The 21,658-nt window shown below is 40.0% G+C and overlaps 1 protein-coding gene across 31 annotated transcripts in view; it reads right to left on the bottom strand.

Moving 5' to 3' along the window:
- Positions 1-21,658, bottom strand: part of ANK3 (ankyrin 3) — a 374,073-nt gene that overhangs the window by 50,498 nt on the left and 301,917 nt on the right. For 11 of the 31 annotated variants that reach the window (XM_040605352.1, XM_040605359.1, XM_040605354.1 and 8 more), the window contains 4 exons: positions 20,127-20,229; positions 14,058-14,164; positions 6,138-6,362; positions 2,895-3,049 (listed from right to left, as the gene is read on the bottom strand). In XM_040605352.1, coding sequence (XP_040461286.1) covers positions 2,895-3,049; positions 6,138-6,362; positions 14,058-14,164; positions 20,127-20,229 — 590 coding nt within the window. Of the gene's footprint in view, positions 1-2,894; positions 3,050-6,137; positions 6,363-9,939; positions 9,973-14,057; positions 14,165-20,126; positions 20,230-21,404; positions 21,417-21,658 lie in introns of all 31 variants that reach the window. The other 20 variants (XM_040605364.1, XM_040605348.1, XM_040605356.1 and 17 more) reach the window with 5 other exon arrangements.

The raw sequence follows: 21,658 nt of genomic DNA, 5'->3' as shown, positions 1-21,658 counted from the left end.
CCCTGTATTTCCTCAGCACTCTATCTGCCTAAGTACAGCATCTTTAGAATAAAAACTGTTTAAGCAGAAACCTGACATCACCAAAAAAACCACCCTGACTCTTTCCATCATGGTTCATTGTTCTTTCATGAGAATGAAAGCAAAGTTCTGCTATTATTTAATCCTTCGTTTAGTGCCCTGAAGCGTTGCCTCCTCTCTGGATTAATTTGAGCCTGCGATGAGGTTTTCCAGCAGATGGTGCTGCTTCCAGTAAAGAACCGGCAGGTTTTCAGCAGTCCGCTGGGAGGTCGAGGAGCAAAGATGTCCTCACTCTCATCCTCCCTAGCTACGTGGAAGAGCCAAACAAGAAAAACAAAACGGAGAAGCAAACTGCATCATGATACGCTGAATTTTTAAAGGAGCTGGGAATAAAATTCTGATTGCCCTCCATCACTACAGATAGGTAAGAACTAGTGAATCACACAGGTCTGGCGTGAAACAGACCAGCTGCTTTTAATGGAAAAATGGGCACTCCTGCAGCATGTTGTGGCATTTAGAGATGACTGCACAGATGAATTTCCTGGCAAAGACACACTAAACTTCTGGAAATGACTGACCATGTGGCTGCTTTTTACTTAAATTAAAAATTGCTTCTGCCTCCAGAGTTCATACCTGGAATAAAACTTCTTCCAAAATACTCCTTCAGAGCCAGGTATTTTGTAACAAACCACGTAAAGTTCAGATGAAAAAAGCCAACCCACTCTTAATTCTACAAATTTGTAAACTTATGTCATTGCTTGGAAGACCTTTTACACAGCAAAGGTGCCATTTAACTGGAGCAGAATTTTGTCGAGATCCTTGTACTATTTTAATGCAGGCTTGGTGGTTTTGGAGGGGCTTTTTTAGGTTTGTTTTCCTAACTAGAGAAGGGTTAATGAACTGAACAAAGAATCAGCACAATGCTCTGGGTGTGTCTGCAGTATTTTTTCTCCTTTCTCTCTCAGAAATGATTTCCTGGATTGGTAAAAAGCATTTCTGTGGCTTGGCTTTTAAGGTGTCAAATATTTTCATTCTAAGGGAATAGTCCAGCATCCATCATACTTTCTGTGATTCATCGGCTGTACATATACCCACTAACCTCAAACAGCAGTTACCCAGAAGGGAAGAGCCACCTGAAACCCTCAACAGATCAGAAAGTTGTATGCTGGCTCCAAATCGTGAAGCTTATTATTTTAGGCTCTAAGTATTGACGGCTTCGTGCCTACCTCTCTCAAAGTGTTTTTATTTGTTGACTTCTCTTCTCTGTAAAATGTGAATTTATCCATATGGCACCTCTGGAGAGCTCTTTCATAAGTAATGCAAGTTGGAACACTTTAGAACAGTGTTTTTATGCCCAGATTTCCTATCCCAAAACTGAACTAAGCTCAGTTTGGAAAGCATATGAAGCAAATAAGCAAGCAGCTGATCGGTTCTAAATACCTCACCACTGACAAGGCACCAATATTTCGCCCAAATGCCAAACAATTACTTCCTATCCCATGCTAGTGCACAGAGGAGGAGGGTGTGGTGGTGAGATGTTTCTTTCAGAAAGGCTGCACTACTGCCTTCAATCCTGAAGGAATTCTTCCCCAAGCAGTACTGTCCCGGGGCATGCTCACTTTTCTGCCTATTCCACTGCTTTTAGGTACCCTTCTCTGATAAGGTTTATTGCATTTTTCCAAACCCACTGATCCAACATTTGCAGTGTTTCTGCCCTACTGCTTGGTTGGTTCTGTTATATATATTTCAAAACAAGTAGCTAGAATAGATCATATAACAAACGCTGTCATTGCTCTGTATTTTTACAAGTTCATGTGCAGTTCAAGTACTTTGAAGTGAAAATACTACACAAGTCCAGGGAGCCCCTCAAAACAGCGCTACTCTCCTTCCCATGTTCTCAAAAAACGCCTTTTAATGAGGCTGCCTTCTTCAAACAAGAGGCCAAGATCAAAGGCAGAGCCTGCTCACAGATACCTCTCAACTGCCATCCATGGCTCGATGAATTGCCTCAAAAGTTTCTGCTGACAATGAAAGAACTGTCCTGCAGCTTGTACCCCGCCACACTGTGACTTTCTGTAGGAGTTTATCCAGAGAAAATCCTGTGGATAAATCCATACAGAAAACCAAAGTCCAAACCACAAGCTATTTCATTCACACTCAGATGCAAAGAGTTCAAGCAAAGGTTTATTGGCACAAGTATTGAAAAACACTTGCTAAAAAAAGAAAGCAGTGGTGCCAAAGGATCACTGCAGCCCCAGCCTGGCTTTGCCCACAATGTGTCCGTGGGGACCATCTGTCACAGCAGCCTCTGATGAACTGTGTACAGCTGAGTCCTCTCATCTTAAGGGACTCTCACGTAACAGCAATGTCCAAGCAAAAGAAGGGAGCCAGACTTCCCAGGTGGGCATCAGGAAGGCAGGTTGTGTGTTTATGGGAGGCAACCTCTAACAATTCTGTTTCAAAGAAGAATAGTGTAGGGGCTGAGCTCTGCATCTGTGGGAAAGCACAATATAACCGATATTTACACTTCGTTGTTGGTTTGGAATGACCTTCAGGTGGCCTTGCCCGAGCAGCAGAAACATGCTTACCTCCAGCTGGGATGTTATTCTCAACTTTATGCTGTAAAGCAACCGTGCAACTTTGCTTAAACTTGGCAAGACTTCAGACCAAAACTTACCACTCATTTCAGGACGTCTCCAGGCCACTGCTGAACAATTTCTCTTTACACTCTTTCCATTTGTTTAATACGTAACGCACACCATCTTCCCCAAAGTCAGATATCCCCTGCACTGTTTTACGTTAGGTTGCTTTAGTCTGCTCATGTTAGCAAGCCTGCACAAAGGTAAGGCTTGCTAAAGCTTTGAGAAAAAGTTTACCTTCATCCATGCCATTGAGTATTTCAGTTAAGTCTTCATGTTTGCTGTCATACTGATGCTCCTTCCACGTTTCACCATTTTCACTTCGAAGTACGATTAGTTCTCTTTCCTTTCCTCGCATTGATCCAAAATGCGGGATTTCCACTATGACAGGGCTAGAGAAAAAAGGATTGTATTATTTTTAATCCTGTAACTCCTCACTGTCCTTAATTTCCTATGGGCGTTAAGTCCTTAAGAAAACTACAGTCATTTTAAATAGTTAGCACTATTATGGTAAAAATGTTTTTAAAATTGCCAAAGCTGCACAATCCTTTATAATTTAAACTGTAATTAATAGATAACTTGAAAATATTTATATATAGCTCTTTTTTAAATGGAAATCTTCTGAATCAGCTGCCTACATGAAAAAAATAGCAACAACTATTATACAGTGACAGTTAAGGAGAGCTCTCCCTGCTCATTTATTCCAGGATGTAGGTGATCCAACCTGCCTCCAGCACACACAGCACCGCTGACTTTCAATTGGCATTAGCATAGTCAAAATTTGGGTTTGGCTCAAGGGATTTAAAGAGGCAAAGTCAGTTCAGAAACAGTCCAGCTATCCAAATACATGCAACAGCTACTGACTGCAGCAGGAACTGCGCGTGCATGTAGGTGTTAAACTTCAGACTAAGTCCCAAACTTTTCAAAGCTCTCCCTGGCTCTCTGTTGAGGCAGCTCCTGTGAAACACAAGAGGTCATTTCTCATTAGCTTCACTTTCTGGTTCTCATGCCCAAAATCACAGCTGCAACATCTGCACTGTAAACGTCACTGGGGAATGTTTGGATCCTTTCAGAATGGATTTCTCCGAGTTAAGCAACATCATGACCACACTTATATTAGTTAGTGTCAAACATTTTTGGGGGGAAGGAAAGGGAATGAGAAGGTGGTTAATAATACACCTATGTCACCAGACAATGTACCTTCAACAGAGGACTGCAAGTGCATTACTGAACAATTATTGTGAACAATCAACAGAAACCACCATTCACTTCATGTGCCATTCCTTAACAAAACAGACACTTTTGCCAAACACTTCACAGGCAGGATATGCATTTTAAAGTATGCTAAGACAAACGGACTGAAATCACACAGTAAGTGAACAATTATGGATTATGCAGCTTTAAGACATTTAAATAGACAGTATCATTATTTTCCTACAGAGGTTGTAAAGGATTTCACTGCTTTGTAATAACTCAGTTAAAAGTAGCATCACATGATGGGAGCAGTATGCAGCACTTCTGTGGTACTGTACACCTGCAAGGTGTTGGGTGCATTAACCAATTACTCAAGTACAGAAATCACAACACCCACCGTGAGGAAAAACATAAACTAGCTGGAAGTCCAGTTTTCACATTAAATACCAAGGGAAGAGAGTTAGGTGGTATTTTTTTCCCATGAAAATAGAAAAAGACAGTTTAATACATACTTTAGATACTTTTAAAAACACCCAGGCTATTACTCTAGTCTCAAGTCCTTTAATAGGAATGTAGCCGCTGTCTCCCATTGTGCACAGCAAGTAAATACTAAAAATTCAAATACCTTGCTTAAGATATTTACTCTCCAGTTCAAAAAAAAGTACAAACTGAAAACTAACACTATAGTACAATCTTTGCAGGCTAATATTTCAGATACTGTCTCTGTAAATATTTAGAAACCACACAGTTTTGTGCATGACATTTAACAAGAATACTCAGTGAGAAGGTATTGAACAGGTTTGGAACGCCAAACACTCACCAATATTTTGAAAACCTAATGCAATAGATTTCACAATAGGGTTTGAAAACAACAGTCAAAAATATACGGAAACATTCTTTCATTTTTAGTTTATACACTGCAGTTTCTTTGGGTAGCATACGTGGCTTTATAAATTTACTTTAATAAGATGCCTCTTGCAGTTTGAAAAGATCAGTGTTTCTCCAACTTTGGTGAATGAATTCATTCACTCAATGACATTTTTTCTAAATGATTTTTAAAAGACTTTATGCAATCACATTTTACAAATGCTCTTCCCAAAATAGACTCACATAAGGCCTGTAAATACCTTCTCTACCACAGGGTTGAACTTAAAGGACTGTCACTGTGTATTAAAATGTACTTGATGTAGTTGAAACACTTCAAATTTAAAAAATTACAAAAGCACAGAAGTTATGAAAGCAGAATGCTGGCAGTGAATTTTACATGCCTATAAGCACAAGGTAGTAGCAGAGCTATATTAAATCAAGCCACTATGATTTTCTTTCAGTGACATAAATCAACTGAAAGCTTTAGAAAACTTAAAAAAAAAAAATGGGAATAACAAAAAATTTGAAACAAAAGAAAAACTGTAAACATTCTGTATCTTTTCCGTACATATCCTACCCAATAAATTTTGTTCCTTGTGGACCAAGCTGCAGGATTCGGCTAACCATGCTCTCGCCCTCATTTAGAGGGGGAGGAGTGTTAGGAAGATGCAGTTTACTGAATAACATCCATGCAGCAGGAAGAGAAACAAGAAGGGGAAATTAGGAACAAGCTGTCATTCCCGACAGAACCAGCAGTTTACACCAGGGTGCCACTCATGGTAACGAACAAAATTTATAATTAGGGAAAAAAAAGCCACATCATAGTGGATCGTTTCCTCTATTTTAAACTTTAAAAAAAGTCAGTTCCTAGCATTTGTACTACTTGATGCTCTACATTAAGTGCTCCGCCATCACTACCAGTGGCTTTGCTCCACAGGATGGAGACAGGCAGCTCCCAGCAACTCCAGCAGGAGCTGTGCACATGCCATGGCATAGGGAACAGAGCTCAATATTTGAGTTCTTGTAGGTGACTTTAGGACCCTTTTTTTTTGTGACTGTGATGTTTCTCTGATACTCTATGAGAGAAAGGGCCAAAACCTGTTCTGGGTTATAGGTGTGTGGCTCCTGATTTCAAAGGCAGGTTGCATGAGTAGATGGGGGCAGGACTTGGCCTTTCCATGGCTTTCCTTACCTTCAGCTCCATCCTGCAGTCACCATACAGGCAAAGCTCCCCTTAAAATACAAGGGTACTTTCTTGAAGGAATGGCAGGTTGGCATTTTTTAATATTTCAATTTAAGTAGCCTATCTTATGTGCTCAAATGAGGGAAGAGTCAATGTTTAACTAGTCAGATTCACAGGATAAAGGAAATGAAAGATGCAACATGAGTGTAAACAATGAAAATCATATAAAAACTTACCCTAAAAACTGTGCCCCTGATGGCCCCATTTCTACAAGTCTACTGGCTAATCCTTCTCCTTCAACCATCGGTGGTGGGCTGGCCAGTTTATGCCTCTTTACCAAGCGGCAAGTGATGCGGGTTGGCGCTGTACACTTGCGTGGTGGGATAATTATTCTCATTCCATGATGGCGACTACCCCTCATCGAACCCCCACGTGCATCAACCATAAAACTAACCAGGAAACTGTAGGAAAAAGGAAACATGTCAATGAAAATGGTCACAAAGCAAGCAGAAGATCAGCAAAAAGTCAACCACCACAGTCTTTAAAACTTTATTAGAAAAATCCTCCCAACCCCAGCTAAACTAAAAAGGACATGAAGATTCTTTAAAAACCCTTATACTTACATGTTAACTATTGGTTATCAAAAGCAGGAGTTGCTAAAGGTCTAGCAACATGGTGAAATGAACAGGTGCTACTGAGTAATTTAGATTAAGAGTGCGTCACAAGTAGTGTATTAGAACTAGTTTATTAGAATTTAAAAACACCCCTCCATTACTGTTAGCTCTACTGTCCATAAACAACAGTAATTAGCCTCACATGGAGAAAGGAACCAGACAGTGTAGAAAAATGAGAATTAAAAATGCTTATTATTTTGGGGAATCTCAGTCTTCAAAAACCTCCTCACAGTCTCATTTGCAAACACTCCTGACGGCTGGCAGAGCGAGTGCTGGCACCATGAGTGACAGCCAGTCCAGGCTACTAAGGGCTTCCACTGGTGCGGAATAGTGAGAATATCAAGTATATTACTTCCCTTAGGCTGCTGGCACTCTGGAGGAAATCATGTCATTACTCCTCTGTGAAGATGACATTCCTTAGCAAAAAGTGACGTTAAAGAAAAATCACATTTGCCAGTGTCATTCCAAGGCATAACTTTCCATTTAAGGGTAAGCAATTATATTTGTAAGTGGTTAGTGGTAGGTTTTAAAATAAAATTATTTCCATTAGCAAGGGAATAATTAATATTAACAAGAAAAACATCATTAATAGCTGTGGTTTATTTCAGCTATGAAATGCTGAGAAGCTGCATACATGAAGCATTACTGTCTTTAACAGAACAGTGACAGGAAAGCAGAGTGTCCTCCCAGGACCAAAAATCAGCCTGTTTCAAAACTCTGCAGCAAAAATCCTTCCCCTTTACAGGGATCAACACATACAGCTTCCTGCAGCTCTAAATAGTTATGGGGGGTGGGGGTGGGGTGTGTGTCTCCACTGGTGCTCCAGAATACCTTCCCTTTTCCTCTGTACCATAAGCTTCTGAGAGAGACTAGCTCCAGGCAGAAGATGTAGTAACAGGCCAGTATCAAGAGGGACATGAGTTACCAACTCAGTCTTAATGCTAATACGATTTTTGTTTTCTCTGTCTGTATGCTATGCAGACACTGACACAGCTGGTACATCTGCTGTATGGTTTCACTATTAGCAAGGCTGTTGCCAAAACTTCCAGATCTTAAGAATTAAACCTTCACATGATTAACAGGTGAATCCGTTCGATTTCCTGGTTCCCTACTGCAAATTGAACTAGGGTAGGAGCCAATAATCCAGGGGGCTCATGAAGATTCTTTGAAAAAGCCCCCAAATGCTCTGAAGTATGAATGGGAATTTGCGCAAGACTGTTACATTTGCTTTTGAGACAGCAGGGTATCAAAAGTAACAGCTGAAGTGCATTGGCCAGGCCTGCAAATAAGCTGCATTCTGAAATCCGGCCACCGTGGGTGGGGAAAGTCTGCACAAAAGCAGGACTCTGGTCAAAACTTGGTATTTAGCGGTCTGCAGGAGACAGGCGGATAGGGACACAAGCTGTAAAAATATGAAGCAGGACAGAAAGGTTGTCCAACTGGATTCCAGATAAAGAAATGGCTATTTTGCTTTTCTTCAAACCAAATTAAAATCCATCAGTTAAAGACGGGGAGGTGAAAAAGCACTCTGGGATGACCCTAAACCAAATCTATCATTTCTTGTGGCCCAGACATTTTACAGTACTAAAGCATGCAGTAAAATTAATGATATTTCACAATAGTTTTCATACAAATAAATTGTATCCACACTTCTCTCCTAGATAAACACATTGTACTCTACTGAACAAATCCAATCTTTGCTGCTAGGGTACCCCAGTTCCTCATAAGAGGAATTGTTTCACTGGGACGGGATCTTTGCTGAATGGCTAATCAAGTGCTTTCTACAAATACTAGATCTATGTCAAAAACAACATGTTCAGTCTTTGAATTATAGAGCATGTAAGTTATGTTAAACTTAATACTTATAGATCGTAAGATCTTAGATGTTTGTAAACTCTGTTGACAGGAACACTTTCCTGTTTGCTAACAGAAGGCTGTACCAAGCAAAGGCAACAGCTCTAGAGAGCCTGGACCTTTGGTTCCCCCTCCCCTTGGCTCACTGAGCACTATTAGACTGTCAGCATGTATATGTTGCATTTTCTCCCTGCAACTGCTCTATATGGTGGATGGTGAAGGCTGATGCCACTGAGCCTGTGGAAGGGTGGGCCAGTGGCTGTTCTTCAGGGCTGGCAAGGAGCCAGCTTGTGACTAGCTGTGAAGAGAGTTCAAGACAATCCATTATCATTTACGATGAAGCAAAGTCAAATACTAAGCAGGAACCCACAGCTCTTGGTCAGTGAAGGGAGAATACTGAAAGGAATCTGTTACAATTGGCACCTCAGTGGCCTTTTAAAAATGTGCATGGTTTTTGTCTGCAGAGAAGATAGGGCCCTTCAGACTACAGGGAAGTGAGCAGGGTGGAGGGGTGGCTGGCTGGAGCATCCCTTCAGGGCTGATGCTGCAGCAGCTCTGAGAAGGCACATCTGGTCGGTGCACCACAGAGCAACCGAGGGGCCTGCCAGGAAGCTTGGCAAGGCTGAGCTTGGCCTGATGGCTCGGCACAAAGCAATGTTTTAGAGAGCTGCCTGTCATGTATGCAATTACTGGCATGTTAAGCCATCTCAAAATTAATTAAAAAAAAAAGCAGTTTTTCATCTAATGCAAAAATGCTAAAGCTTGCACTCAGATAAGATGCTGTCTCTGTATACAAACTATTTAAATGACGCAAGTATGTAAGAATGGATTGTCAAAAATCTCTAGGCAGCTAAATCAACTGACAAATTCATAATTAAAAAAAAATAATCTGTGGAAGTTAAAATAAAGTACCTGTAAAAGTCAGGCCCCAAGTTCTCAGGTACATTTAGGCTGTAGATTTCAAGGTCAGTTCAACCTTGGCAATGTGGGGCTTAGCGCTGCCAATGCACACTGCTCACAGCAAGGGTAGATAAAACCTTGACTCATGGGTCTATGCCCAACCGCAGGAACTAGCCTGTCACAGCCACCTTTGGTGTCTAAACTGCACTGCAGCCTTCAGTGAAGACAAAACCTTTAGCAAATCAGCCTTTATGCATATTGCTCCCATATAAAGGTAATCGTTAACAGCATATTAATTATTTCCTTGTTTAGTTCTCAAATTAGTAATTTACAGTTTGAAACAATAACAATAATTCCAAACAGTATTTCATGCACTTTCTATCAAAAAGATTAGTAGCTGATGCTTACCTAAATTAATGTTGCACTAATAATGGGAACTACAATATGATCTCTAAAACACAACTCTAAATGCTAATGAGCATTTCTACTTGAATACATGGAAGGGATGAGGATGTGGGCGGATGCACTACAAACATCTACGCACACTGTGGGAAAAAAGTTTAAAAAAAGATAATAAAATGAGGAGTCACAGAAAGCACAGAGTTATCACCTTGAATCATACTGGGGGAGTGGAGAGGAATAGCTGCAAAATAATTTAGAAAGCAAATGGGAAAAATTAATGTAAGATAATTACAAGCAAGCAACAGAAAATATCAATAATAAGCATAAAGGAAAAGTAACAATCAGCAAAATAACAAAAGCAGCACATTCAAAGGCCAACTTTAGAAATTATTTGGCTTTTGTTTCCCATATTGTGACCTATGTCACATAGACTGTACTACACGTGGGAAAAAAATCTGAAAGAAAGTGTTCATTTAATTAGTTAGCACAAGTCCATCATTTCTCTGAGAAATGCAGAAGCACATGGAGAAGAGAAAAACATTTGCAATTTACTTAGTTCAACAGAGAATTTATTGTAACACAGCTTCTTTATTTAATTCCCAAAGCATGCTGCACTGTGCCACGGAAAACGAATTCTTGCACTTCTCTATAGCAGTTTATTTTCCAAAGTAGAATGTGTAAAGTGTAATGTATGGCAGGATACTTGAAAGAAGCATCACTCCATGCCATTCATTACACTGCTTTCAAAAATGAGCTCTCCTGTGTGTACAGGAGGTTGGGGTAAACTGTAATCAATCTGATGTATTCCACCTTGCAAGACTGGATGCGGTATTTCTGAGTTTCTCAATATGGAAGACAGTGTGACACATTAATTTTTTTTCTTTTGGCTAAGACAACCAAGGAGTTAAAAAAAGCAACATGAAGAGAGCACACCCACATTTCAGTTTCACCAGCAAGCTCACATCTGAAAGCTGAAGGTCATTTTGGTGAAGGGTCTCTACCCTTCCAGAGGCCTCAAGATTCATGACACATTTCAAAGTACTGCTTACAATGGACCCCATTCAAAATATATGCTGGCAAAACAACTCATCTGAGCTCAAAAAGAAAAATATAAAACATTATCTTGGCTTAAAAAAAGGAAAAACCAGAAGAGTTGAAATTACTGCCAACAATTCCTTCTTTCTTCCCCTTTCACTGATACACTGCTGGATCTCCACATCCTGCTCCTAAAATTCCCCTTCTGCCTCAGTTAAGAAACAGGAGCAAACTTTGATGCTCCCTTCTGACAGTGGGTAGAGGGGGAAAAGAGCAACGCGGGGCAGCTGGCTGCAGAGGAGCTCCCCCAGCGTGGTGCGTTGAGAGCCTGGGGGAGGATGAGGAATGCACAGAGTGGTGGGGTCAGGCCCTGGCCTCAGGGTGACCCGCACCACGGGGCAGCCGGCATGCCTTTGCCTATGGCCACCGAAAGGATGGGACAAAGCCGGGGATGAAGTGCTGCAAACAAGCAGAGGAGGAGTTGCTCTTCAGAAACAGACTGAAAGAAGGACACAAAAAAATCACAATCCTCTGCATATGAGATGTGTTGAGGTACTCGAGGATGTGAAGGGAACATCTGTTGCATGCCCCTAGATGAAGATAAGAGGGAAACCCCAACAGTATCGTATTATAACACGGGGCCACAACTGAAAAGAAAATAAATTATGAGTGAGGGTATTTTCCTAACAAAGCAACCGAGTCATCAGGGCATCATTTCTGATGGACTTTATCTGCCAAACGAGAAATGTGACAGGTCAGAAAAGCTATACCTGTTTGGGGAATATTCCATGCTCAGATTCTCTCCCTCCCCTGCACCCCCCACAGTCTGCTCCACTGCTGCAGGTCTGCAGCAGCTAAGGCTATGTCTGGAATTAGCAAGGACTGATGTACAAAGGGATCGGATCTGAAGTAGTTGATGTGAAAGTTCCCACGTCCAAAGAATATATGTTTTGGAGGGTTGGAACCATCAGTGAGCATGCTGCAGAACTAATGACAGACAAGTATTGTCCCAGAGGACTGGCAGGATTCAAACATCAGACCCATTTTGTACCAGGATCAAAAGGAGCCAGACAATTTTAGACCGATCATTTTAACTCCAATTACCAGAAATATTCAGGAATAAATTATCCAACAATCAATCTATAAGGGCCTAAAGGATAATCAAGAGATTACAACTCGCCTGCCACCAGCTGAGCCAAAACATGAGTGGCAGGAGTAACTGCCCTCAGGTTAATTTACCTTCCTTCTTCGACAGGGTAACTTCCTCAGCAGCCAAGTACCAAGTACTGTCTTGGTATTTAGGCAAGCAACCGGTACAGTATAGATAAGAGCATAATCATCTAAGAAGTTACCTCAAAGGAGATACCATCAGTGCTTTACAGTTAAACAGAAAGGAAACTTCAAGCGCAGATTTCACCATGCTGCCCTGGGCCAGGTACTAAGCTAATGTCTTCATTCCCGATTTGAACACTGGACAGAAAGAAGGTCTGAAAAGTGTTTGGATCAAAATGAAAAGTTATCTTGCTACAATGGGAAAAAGGTCTTGAACCAACAAACTGTTCAGTTTTTGGCCACTCACTACAAGACACTGAGGTGCTGGAGCGTGTCCAAAGAAGGGCAACGAAGCTGGTGAAAGGTGTCGAGCACAAGTCTGATGAGCAGTGGCTGAGGGAACTCGGGTTTGTTTAGGCTGGAGAAAAGGAGGCTCAGGAGGAACCTTAAAGATCCATAAAGGCAAAAGCAAACACATAAGCACAAAACAGAAAAAATAACCAGACTGCAGAATTTCAGAAAAGGACCAAGAACACCCATCAATAGAAACTGTAATTACCAAAATGGCAGTCTTTATTGTGGGATTGCTTAAGACGAAGTGTATCATGTGTCAAACCAAAGAAGTAGTGATCCTGGCTTAGAAATAAGCTATCATCAAACTGGAGAGAGCCAGGGGACAGCAACAAGAATGCACTGAAATGTGGAAAGCGTCACCTAGGAGGAGCTGGGACATTTTGGTCTATAAGAGAGAGGATTACATGTCTTCCAACATATAAAACATTGTTAAGAGACCTGCAAGGTATTGTACTCCGTGACTACCATGGGTACAACAACAAATAGGCTTAATATGCAGCAAAGAAATTTTAAGTTGCATTTAAGTAAGGGGAAGAAATATCGTAACAAAGGATAGTGAATTACTGAAGCTGGGAAGCTATATAATCTCTTATTTTCAGTGACCATAAAAAAATGTAAACGTATTTCAGGAATGGCTTGACTATATTTTATCCTGCTGTAATGCAAATGGGTGGACTACCAGCTCCCTGAGGTCCTTTGCTGACATACCTTTCTGCGATAACCAACAGACTTGAGTTTTTTATTCTGCAATTCTTGACATTTCAATGCTAGCATTGACCGTATGCAGTGTTTTATCAGCTCAAGACCCCAAAATCCACCATTGTATAGATCTGTTCAGCAGAAGCAGGTGCTTACATGTATTGTGGGACTGTAGTTTTAGATTTGTGGGACTTGGTGCTGTTTTGGAACTGAAATCTTTTGGTATGTGCTGCACTCATTTTCATTATGAGCATGTAATAAGTCACAAAATGGAGAAGTAAATTGAAAAGGATGTGAAATTCAATGTTCTGATGTTGAAAATTAAACAACAAATATTTGTACTAGACAATCATCTCATATGCAATGATTCCTTTCAGTTACACACGTATTCGTAAATTTCTACAATAGTCATTCAAACATTGCATTTAAATCAAGTCTATGTCAAGAAACACCAGAACTACAGCGATGACTCATAAGTAAATGAATAGTAAAATCAATCTATAGATATTGGAGAATAGGCAGCAGTTTGGAAGTATGTATAAAATAAGAGGTTAAATTAAAGTCCCCTATTTTTTTCTCTACGAAAGAGCAGAAAGCATAACATTAGATCTCTGATTTAATATTCCAAATAATATAATACAATTCAAACAAAATCACCTTATGACACTTAAAAGCAAAGCATAAGCAACAGAAGCAGCAAACCAGGACTATTAAAGAGAAGCCTGTGGGATTACAATGTTTTGGCATTCAGAAAACCAAGTGCAGAAGCAAGTTTTTGGTTTGATATGCAAGAATTTAGACTGACTCTTATTATTAAGCACCCTCCTTGAAGTCACTGTGAATTTTGCCACTGGCTTCAGCTGGAGCAGGAATAGGCATGTTATCAGCCATTACAGCAGGCTGTATTCTTCAGCTAACAATACACTTCCACATTTAAAGATAAAGGAAATCTGTTAAGTGACCTACCCGGAATGGATGGGACTTGAAACAAGGTTAACATTGTCCAAGGTGTCTGCAGCCCAGCTATAGTGCCTGAGAGAATCAGAATCAAACTCCCTTTGAAACGTCAGGTGCTTAAAAACATAACAAAAAAATACAAATTAAAAATTTTAAGTAACATGGAAACACTTGTATTAAATACAATCTTGTTAATATAATTCTATTAAATTTAGATCTGACCCCCTTTCCACATAACCGTTCTGGTACCTCACGTGTTAAATTACTGAAATCCCATAACAAAAACATGGAATCTACAGACAAATTAATCTTGCATATCTTGAAACATTCTTTTTGCCTGCTTTTCCCACGTCCTTCAGTTACAACTATGTCTCTCTCCAATCTTTACTTACATGTGCAAGGTTAAAAGGATTGGAAAAAATATTACCATTTGTACTGCAGTCATACACCATACAGACAGGCAGTATAATGTTCCCCCACAGAAAAAACCATTGGATAGGTCCTTATTCAAGCAGAACCTGTGAATAACTTCACCGAGAGTTTAATTGAAGCTGCAAATGCATGACCAAGCCCCGGGTGGGAGGAGGGTTTAGCTTGTCTTTATACACGTACAACCAACATGCACACTGTTTTCTGGAGTGCCACTGTCCCTACTCATCTCTATAAAAATAGCTTTAACCCTGTAAAGCGCTGGCACACTGGTGCTATAATTAACTGCCCCAACTGGCAGACATTGAGACGTAATTTGTTTCTCACTGCTGCCCATGCACACTCATGCGTCCTGTGCCCCGTAACAAGGTCTCACACTATAAACCCTCTTATCTGTGTAGAAAAGCAATTCTAGTTTGTTTTTTTTTTTCCTAGGAAATTAAACAAATGAAGTCTTCACATACTTTATGTCTATATATTTCCAGGGTGATATGAAAGCTTCTAAACAATTTAACAAGTACCACCAGAAATTACATCAATAAAACTAAGTCAAGAAGCTGTCATGCAATACACACAGACTATCTTCACCCAAGATGGTGTTAAAGATGTCAGTGTTTCCTGTACACAGGTTGTTTTCTGCTTACAGGCAAATACATCTCAGAGACAGCAGAGTCTGTTAGAGTAAAACCTCATGGGCTGTTTTCAAATCAAATTCTGTGGGTTCAAGTCAAACCTGAGCCAAGCACACACTTTACAGAGGAAAGTTTTATTATTTCCACCTTTTTTTTCCCCCCCTTTTTTTTTTTCTTTCCTTTTTTTTTTTTTTTTAATGTACTAGCACATAGAGGTAGTGCAAATGAATTATTTGGAATGGAAATATCAGCATTAGTAGTAAATCTGGCAAAGTCAGTCATAAACACACAAAAATAATTCTTGAGAACCTTCCACAAAATAAGCAAACAGACAGTGCTCTGTTGTTGCTCAGAACCTGCAACCCTCCCATCGCTCTGGGGTTTCCAATAAACTTCTCTCTTTAAACACTTTTTTTGTTTCAAATGAGCATCCCAGGTTTCTTTTCAAAACCCATAGACATTATGATTTGATAGAAATATCTGCAGGGTACGACTTTGCTCTGTCATCTGTCCAACACTGTGGCAAATGGTTCAATGCCTCCTTCTTTTTGCTACCTTAACTCTTTTATTAGGATCTTTCATTAAACTTTTCACTGCAAGACATATACTTGAGGCCTGATAGTTCAAGCACAGACAACAATAATGGGTCAAACTTGCAAAAGTTAAACACCAAAATGCACCATCAGACATAGAAGATAAAATGAATGCCATTAAAACAATGGCAATTGAGCAACAGCAGTGGATTTAATTATCACCATTTTGAAAAATGTATCATAACTTAATTTAATGAAGTCAGTTTTCTAACTCTTTCCAGTAGAACACTAGGGATTCTCCTATATTTTCTGAAGAGCCTGCAGTTTAGGCAGGAAAGCCATTGCTGTGGATTTCCACTATTCCAAGTGTTCTAACTCCACCAGAGCTCATACTGAGTACATTATTACTTTTTATACCAAACAGTGTAAGATCCAGACAGTTGGTCTCAGAATCTGTAAAAATTTGGATAAACAAGAACCAATTTATTATTTTGATCAGTGAATAACATCATCATCAAAAATTGGACAAAAGAAAGAAACCTAAGAAATGTGCAAAAAAGAACACCCCAATTTAGTGTTTGTCATTCAAACGCATGCTAAGCCATAGCAGTTTCGCTGCACTGAGGTCCAGGCGTGCACCAGGACACATCTGTTGACAAATAAATGTGGTATCATGTTTGCTGTAACAGATGAAAAATGCTAGATTTCCTTCAGCAGTGTGATACAGAAAACTAGATGTCAGGCCACATAATTTCCAAGGGAATACCGGCACCCTGAAATAATCCACGCTAGATAGAGGTACCACTGTGCTCACCAAGCTGCTGTATGTTTGCCTACACACACCACATAGGGTTCCTCAGTCTACTGCTGTGGCCTAAGACACCGTCTGTGTATCAGGTGACTATTTTTGATGCATTCCTTTCTGACAAAGTGCACTCAAACAGATCTTCTGGACATTATCTGCAGCCACCAAAACCATGAAGCCTGCAGCCAATAATTTTGGCAAAGAAACAGAGTATGAAAAGTTAGCAGCTGAACACATGCATCTTACATGCAGCACACATCTGTCGATCTCATTTTGTCAGTCTGTTGAGGTGCTGGATTTTCCAGGCAGGCAAAAAGATCTTCCTGTGTAAGTTACAATCTAAGCAGTCCAGAAGATCGTACATCATCAGGGACATGGAATCACAGGAATCATCCTGTGTTTGGTCAGGTCCCAGTGTTACCTCCCTGGACCAAGGGAGATTAAATATGCATTGCTAAAGGGCGTGGCCTCGTTAGACACCAATGTATGTATAAAAATAGTGATGGTTCTGCTGCCAAGGATCGTGCTGGTTGCATAACTGAATATCCAGGCTATGTAATATCAGAGTTCAGCAAACAGAAGAATTTGTTCTTCCTTCCAGATGAATTTATCCAGACAGAAGAGATTCAGCAAGCTGCTATGTAACGGACAGCCTGATTCATCCTGCCTTTGGCTGATAAAATTCAGAGGCTGATGTAAATTATTCCATGGAGAAAGTAATGCAGGTTTGGTCTGATTTGCATCCATCCTGACATGCATCAGAACACAGAAATTTTAACTTTGCTCCAGCCAGGTTATCAGGCACAGTATGGCCCGGACTCAGACTTCCCCGTTGAACAGGGTCAGCAATAAACCACTCGATGCAAACAATGGCGAATATTGTGACTTCTCAGGGAATTATTAGAAATACTTCTCTAATATTTAATGTGTCACGTTGGCAGTCAGGTTCAGTAAAGATTGATTTCAAGTCTTCCTCGTTTGATTTTCTTTAGACTCCCAAGTCTCCCAGTGATCTTGGGGAGAGGTGGCCACGGGTTCTTCTATTTTAACCTAATCAAGAGGTTGACAAATGACTCTTACTCTTATATACTTATATTTGTGATAAAATTAATTCCCTTTGCTCTGAGACTTTGCTGTTGCCACTAACTCCAGACAGGTCTTAGGTTTACAAAAGAAGAGAAACGGAATATGCAGGTAGGCAATGACTTACTCCTTTGAGTAGTGTGATACCCCAAAACAGCCTTAACTCCTATCAGTTTGCAGATGGACTTTTAGGATACTGGTTTTGACCCAAAACTATCTTTGTTCCTGTGAATTCCTCTGTTGGAACACAAGGTGGTTTTTTCCCCTGCTTTCTACTGCCATAGCAGAGATTCTCTAGAAGCCAGTAAGTACAGAGGGAGGGATGTAAAGAGGAGAGGCAGGGGTACAAATGCACTCCTCCAGCTTCAGCCAAAGAGCTGTAAAGCTTACCACCATAGGTCTGAGCTGGGCTGAAGAACACAGGAATTCCAGAAGATGGATATATCTTTTGTCAGGACTTAAGGTTTGCAGAAGCCATAGCAGACATTTTAACTAGGCTCCCTTTTTAATTAAGGTAGTTTGTTGCTTTACTGTCCTTTGTTTTTCAGGGGAACATGGTTTTAGTAACCTCTTAAGACAGGACTGACATTTCCTTCCATTACCACCTTCACCTCTCCTGATCCCCCCTGGACTTGAGAAACATGAAGTTTGTCTAGAGGATTAAGAGTAGAATAACATTTACAACTAGACTGTCAGCCAGGCCTCCAGCCTGGCTTCATTTTCGACGACAAATTTGGACAAGCGCTGAACTGCAATAATTAATTACGCAATCATTGCTGGACAAAAACTGGAATCACAAAACTATGGAGACTATAAATGCAATGAAAGCAGCCTACAGCACTGCTCAGCACCAGCACTAGAAGGTTTTCATAGCTGTTACCTTCTCAGCTCAAGAGCCAGCACTACAACAGATCCTCCATAAAAGAGAGGTCCACGATCACTTGTAGAGAATATGAAGTTTGCCCTAAAGTAGAGCTTCTGTACATGATGTGGTCTCACTGCAACACGTCCATGTACAGATAAGTAATTCTTATTTTTCTAGTGTAATTTTCTAATACAAACCAGGTTAATGGTGGACCCTTTCAACAATGTTGTTTAAAGAGTTATTCAGCACAGTCCTGGTATTAAGTCTTGTTATGTGATCAGATGCACCCAAAATGCTAAATCAATGCTGTCTGCTTTGACGGTAATCACAAAAATGGCCAGAACCATAAAACAATGTAATGTTCTCAGACTGAAGAGTCTTTCTCTCCTCTGAAATTTCCATCATATCAAGAAGTATTAATGAAAGTTTAGGAGTAGGAAGTGTCAAAGTAACTTTATGTTCTCAGCCTGAAATACCACTTCTTGTTCCCAGTGCCAGTAGTTGCGGGTTTTATTTTCTGAATTCAGAACAAACAAAAGCAAGAAAATTACTGCTATGCAATGTTCAGAAATTCTCCCTAGCTAGCTGTTGCAAACCAAGGTCATTGAGTGTTTACAGCATTTCACCTCAAAGTAATAACCTAATAATAAATATTCAGCTGCTAAAGACAGAATCCACTTTCTGCCATTGTTATAATGCTACCAAAGCTGTATGCAAAACCTGTAGTAAAACCAGATAATTTATACTACACTAGAATTTACAGACTAATACAGTCAATGCTTAAAATGTGTGAGTCCTGCTTTGTGGACCCTTTCCCCCATGAAAGCATCCTCTGAGATCATAAGCCCCCATGCAGTAATACTTGTTGCTGCTGAGAGGTAACTGTGTGAAAATGGCAGCAGAAAACCTCTGTTTCATTACAATCCACCATATGCTCTTCCAGGACATAAACAACAGTTCCACTCCACAGTCCTTTAATTCACAAGTAAAGATTTCTATGTGATTTTTTATTCAACTTCCTAGCAGGTCTCTGGCTTCTGTGTATCAAGAAACTCTTGAGTATTTCAGTTGGATCTAAAAATCTGAAGCAATCTACCACCAAACCAAATGCCAAGGAACTCACAAACAAAGCATAGGGTACCCCATCATCATGAGCATTAGCTTTTGGAAAGAGTTCCCCACACTATAACCAGGCCAAAAGATTCTGCTTTTGTGGTATTACTCATTGCACAAATGTTTGGAAGATACATAAAGTAGTTAGTGCATAATAGCTCAACCTTTACAAGGCCAAATTCTTCTCAAGGGTGGAAAAACAAAGACAGCAGTTGGAGTCCCCTCCATGCAGACAGAACGGGTGAACATAATCCCTGGGCTACAGAGTACAGACAAAGGTTGCTTAGTGTAAAACACATTGCTCCCAGCTTATCTAAGGATACACGTAACATGAAGCTCACAGATGCTCCCATTGAATTCATTGGACAACCCCACACTCAGAAAAGTAACTGGTGCCTTAAAGACTTTTTTTGGTTTAGAACCCCATCACCCTGTCTCTTGCAGGATCAAAACTACAATGTGGTAAACCCATGGTAATTTCTTTCTCTCAGCTCCTTTATTCTCTCTTTCAATAGTAAAGAGAACAGTGACAGTCTGCAAGCACAGCTCAGGGCTGCAGACTGTCATCCCCTATAAAGGAGGGGCATGAATACCTGGTGACAGAGACGGAGCACATACCTGATCCTTTGCTGGTACCAGCAGTTCTTCGATCATCATGCTGTCTCGGGCATAAGAACTTCTGTTCAGTGTGTAGGACCTATCCGAACTGAAGGAGCGGAGGCTGTTGTATTTACCATTTATCATAGAAAGTGCAGATGACAATGAGATGAACAAAAAATAAAAATAAAAAAAATTAATACATGCAACTTCCAGGGATAGCATAAAATGGCAAACTATACATAATCTGTGAAATAAATACGAGGGGAAAAGTGGATTAGTAAGTATTCAACTATAGTTAGATATCCTCTTCCCTATAAAACACATAAGCAAAATCACAATAGATGTTTACTGCTTTGGCAGTAATGCTGTGGCTTTAAAATAAATCTAGAAAAGTATATTCAAGTATTTAGATGAGCTCTGATAAATGTCTTCAAGCCCTAATTCTGAGAGGACACCCATACCCATGAGGGCAGGTCCCCAGGGGAGCTGTGGGTAGGTTACAACACCTGCCCACATGGCTCAGCTTGCTGAAGCAGGTTTAACTAAGAGCAAGTTGTATGTGTTGTCATTGTCTTCGTGGCTGAACCACTTTTGACTTTGTTATAAACACCTAGTTTTTTACATTTAGCACTAACATTTAGTTAGAAAAAAGGATAATAATTTTGAAATGAAATACAGAAAGGAAAGAAATTTGCTTATAGATTATCAAATACAGATTCCAATGCTATGGGGATTATCTTGTGCATGTTAGACTGTTTAGAAATAACTATGATCACTCTGAATGTGTTGCAATTAAATTAACATAGGAGTGTGTTACCCTTAACCCTGGAAGATACATTATGGTATGTGCTAAAAACATGCTGCAGGCCTAGACATGCTTGCTACGTGACAAAAAATAAAGTATTAGAAAACGTGACTTAATAAAAAGCAACATCCAACAACATATTACAATTTTGAACTAGCAACACTTTTCAGACTCAAAACTTTACAACTTGTTTCCATGCATTTTGTAGTTGCTAATCGAACTTTTCTAGTCCCTTAGCACACTTTCCTCCTTGTGCTGGAAGCAGAACTGGGGTATTAATTACACACTGTAGCCTTATGTTAAGCAGACTTCTACTTGACAAAGGGCATAAAGAAATCAAGTTATGTTTGTTATAACAGAGGGATATTCTCTAAGGGTGAGCCCACCCCCCCTGCCCCAAAATAAAAGCATGTTACTTTCCAATGCTGAATAAAATGAAGATGAGCAATGGCAGCAGCAGAAAGATGTAACACGATGCCATGCCTTCTTACCTGACTTTTGGACTAAAGCAATTTACAGTGGAAAAGAAACAGGAGAAATAGAAAGCAAAGAATCAGACAGGAAAAGCAAGATGTTATGGCTGGATGGCTTATATATTTAATGTGTTTATTTCTTAATGTTACACTCAGAATTCGTAGTAAGATACATCCACAGAATACTTTTTGCTAAACAAAATACTTCACAGGAAAAACACTGTATTTGTCTCCTCTGAGCATAACATGTGCAATGTAAAAAATGAGTTACG

The sequence above is a fragment of the Falco naumanni genome, chromosome 9, assembly GCF_017639655.2.
Source record: "Falco naumanni isolate bFalNau1 chromosome 9, bFalNau1.pat, whole genome shotgun sequence".
Lineage (NCBI taxonomy): Eukaryota > Metazoa > Chordata > Aves > Falconiformes > Falconidae > Falco > Falco naumanni.
The sequence above is the reverse complement of the archived record's forward strand: the minus strand, read 5'-3'. Positions and strand labels throughout refer to the sequence as shown.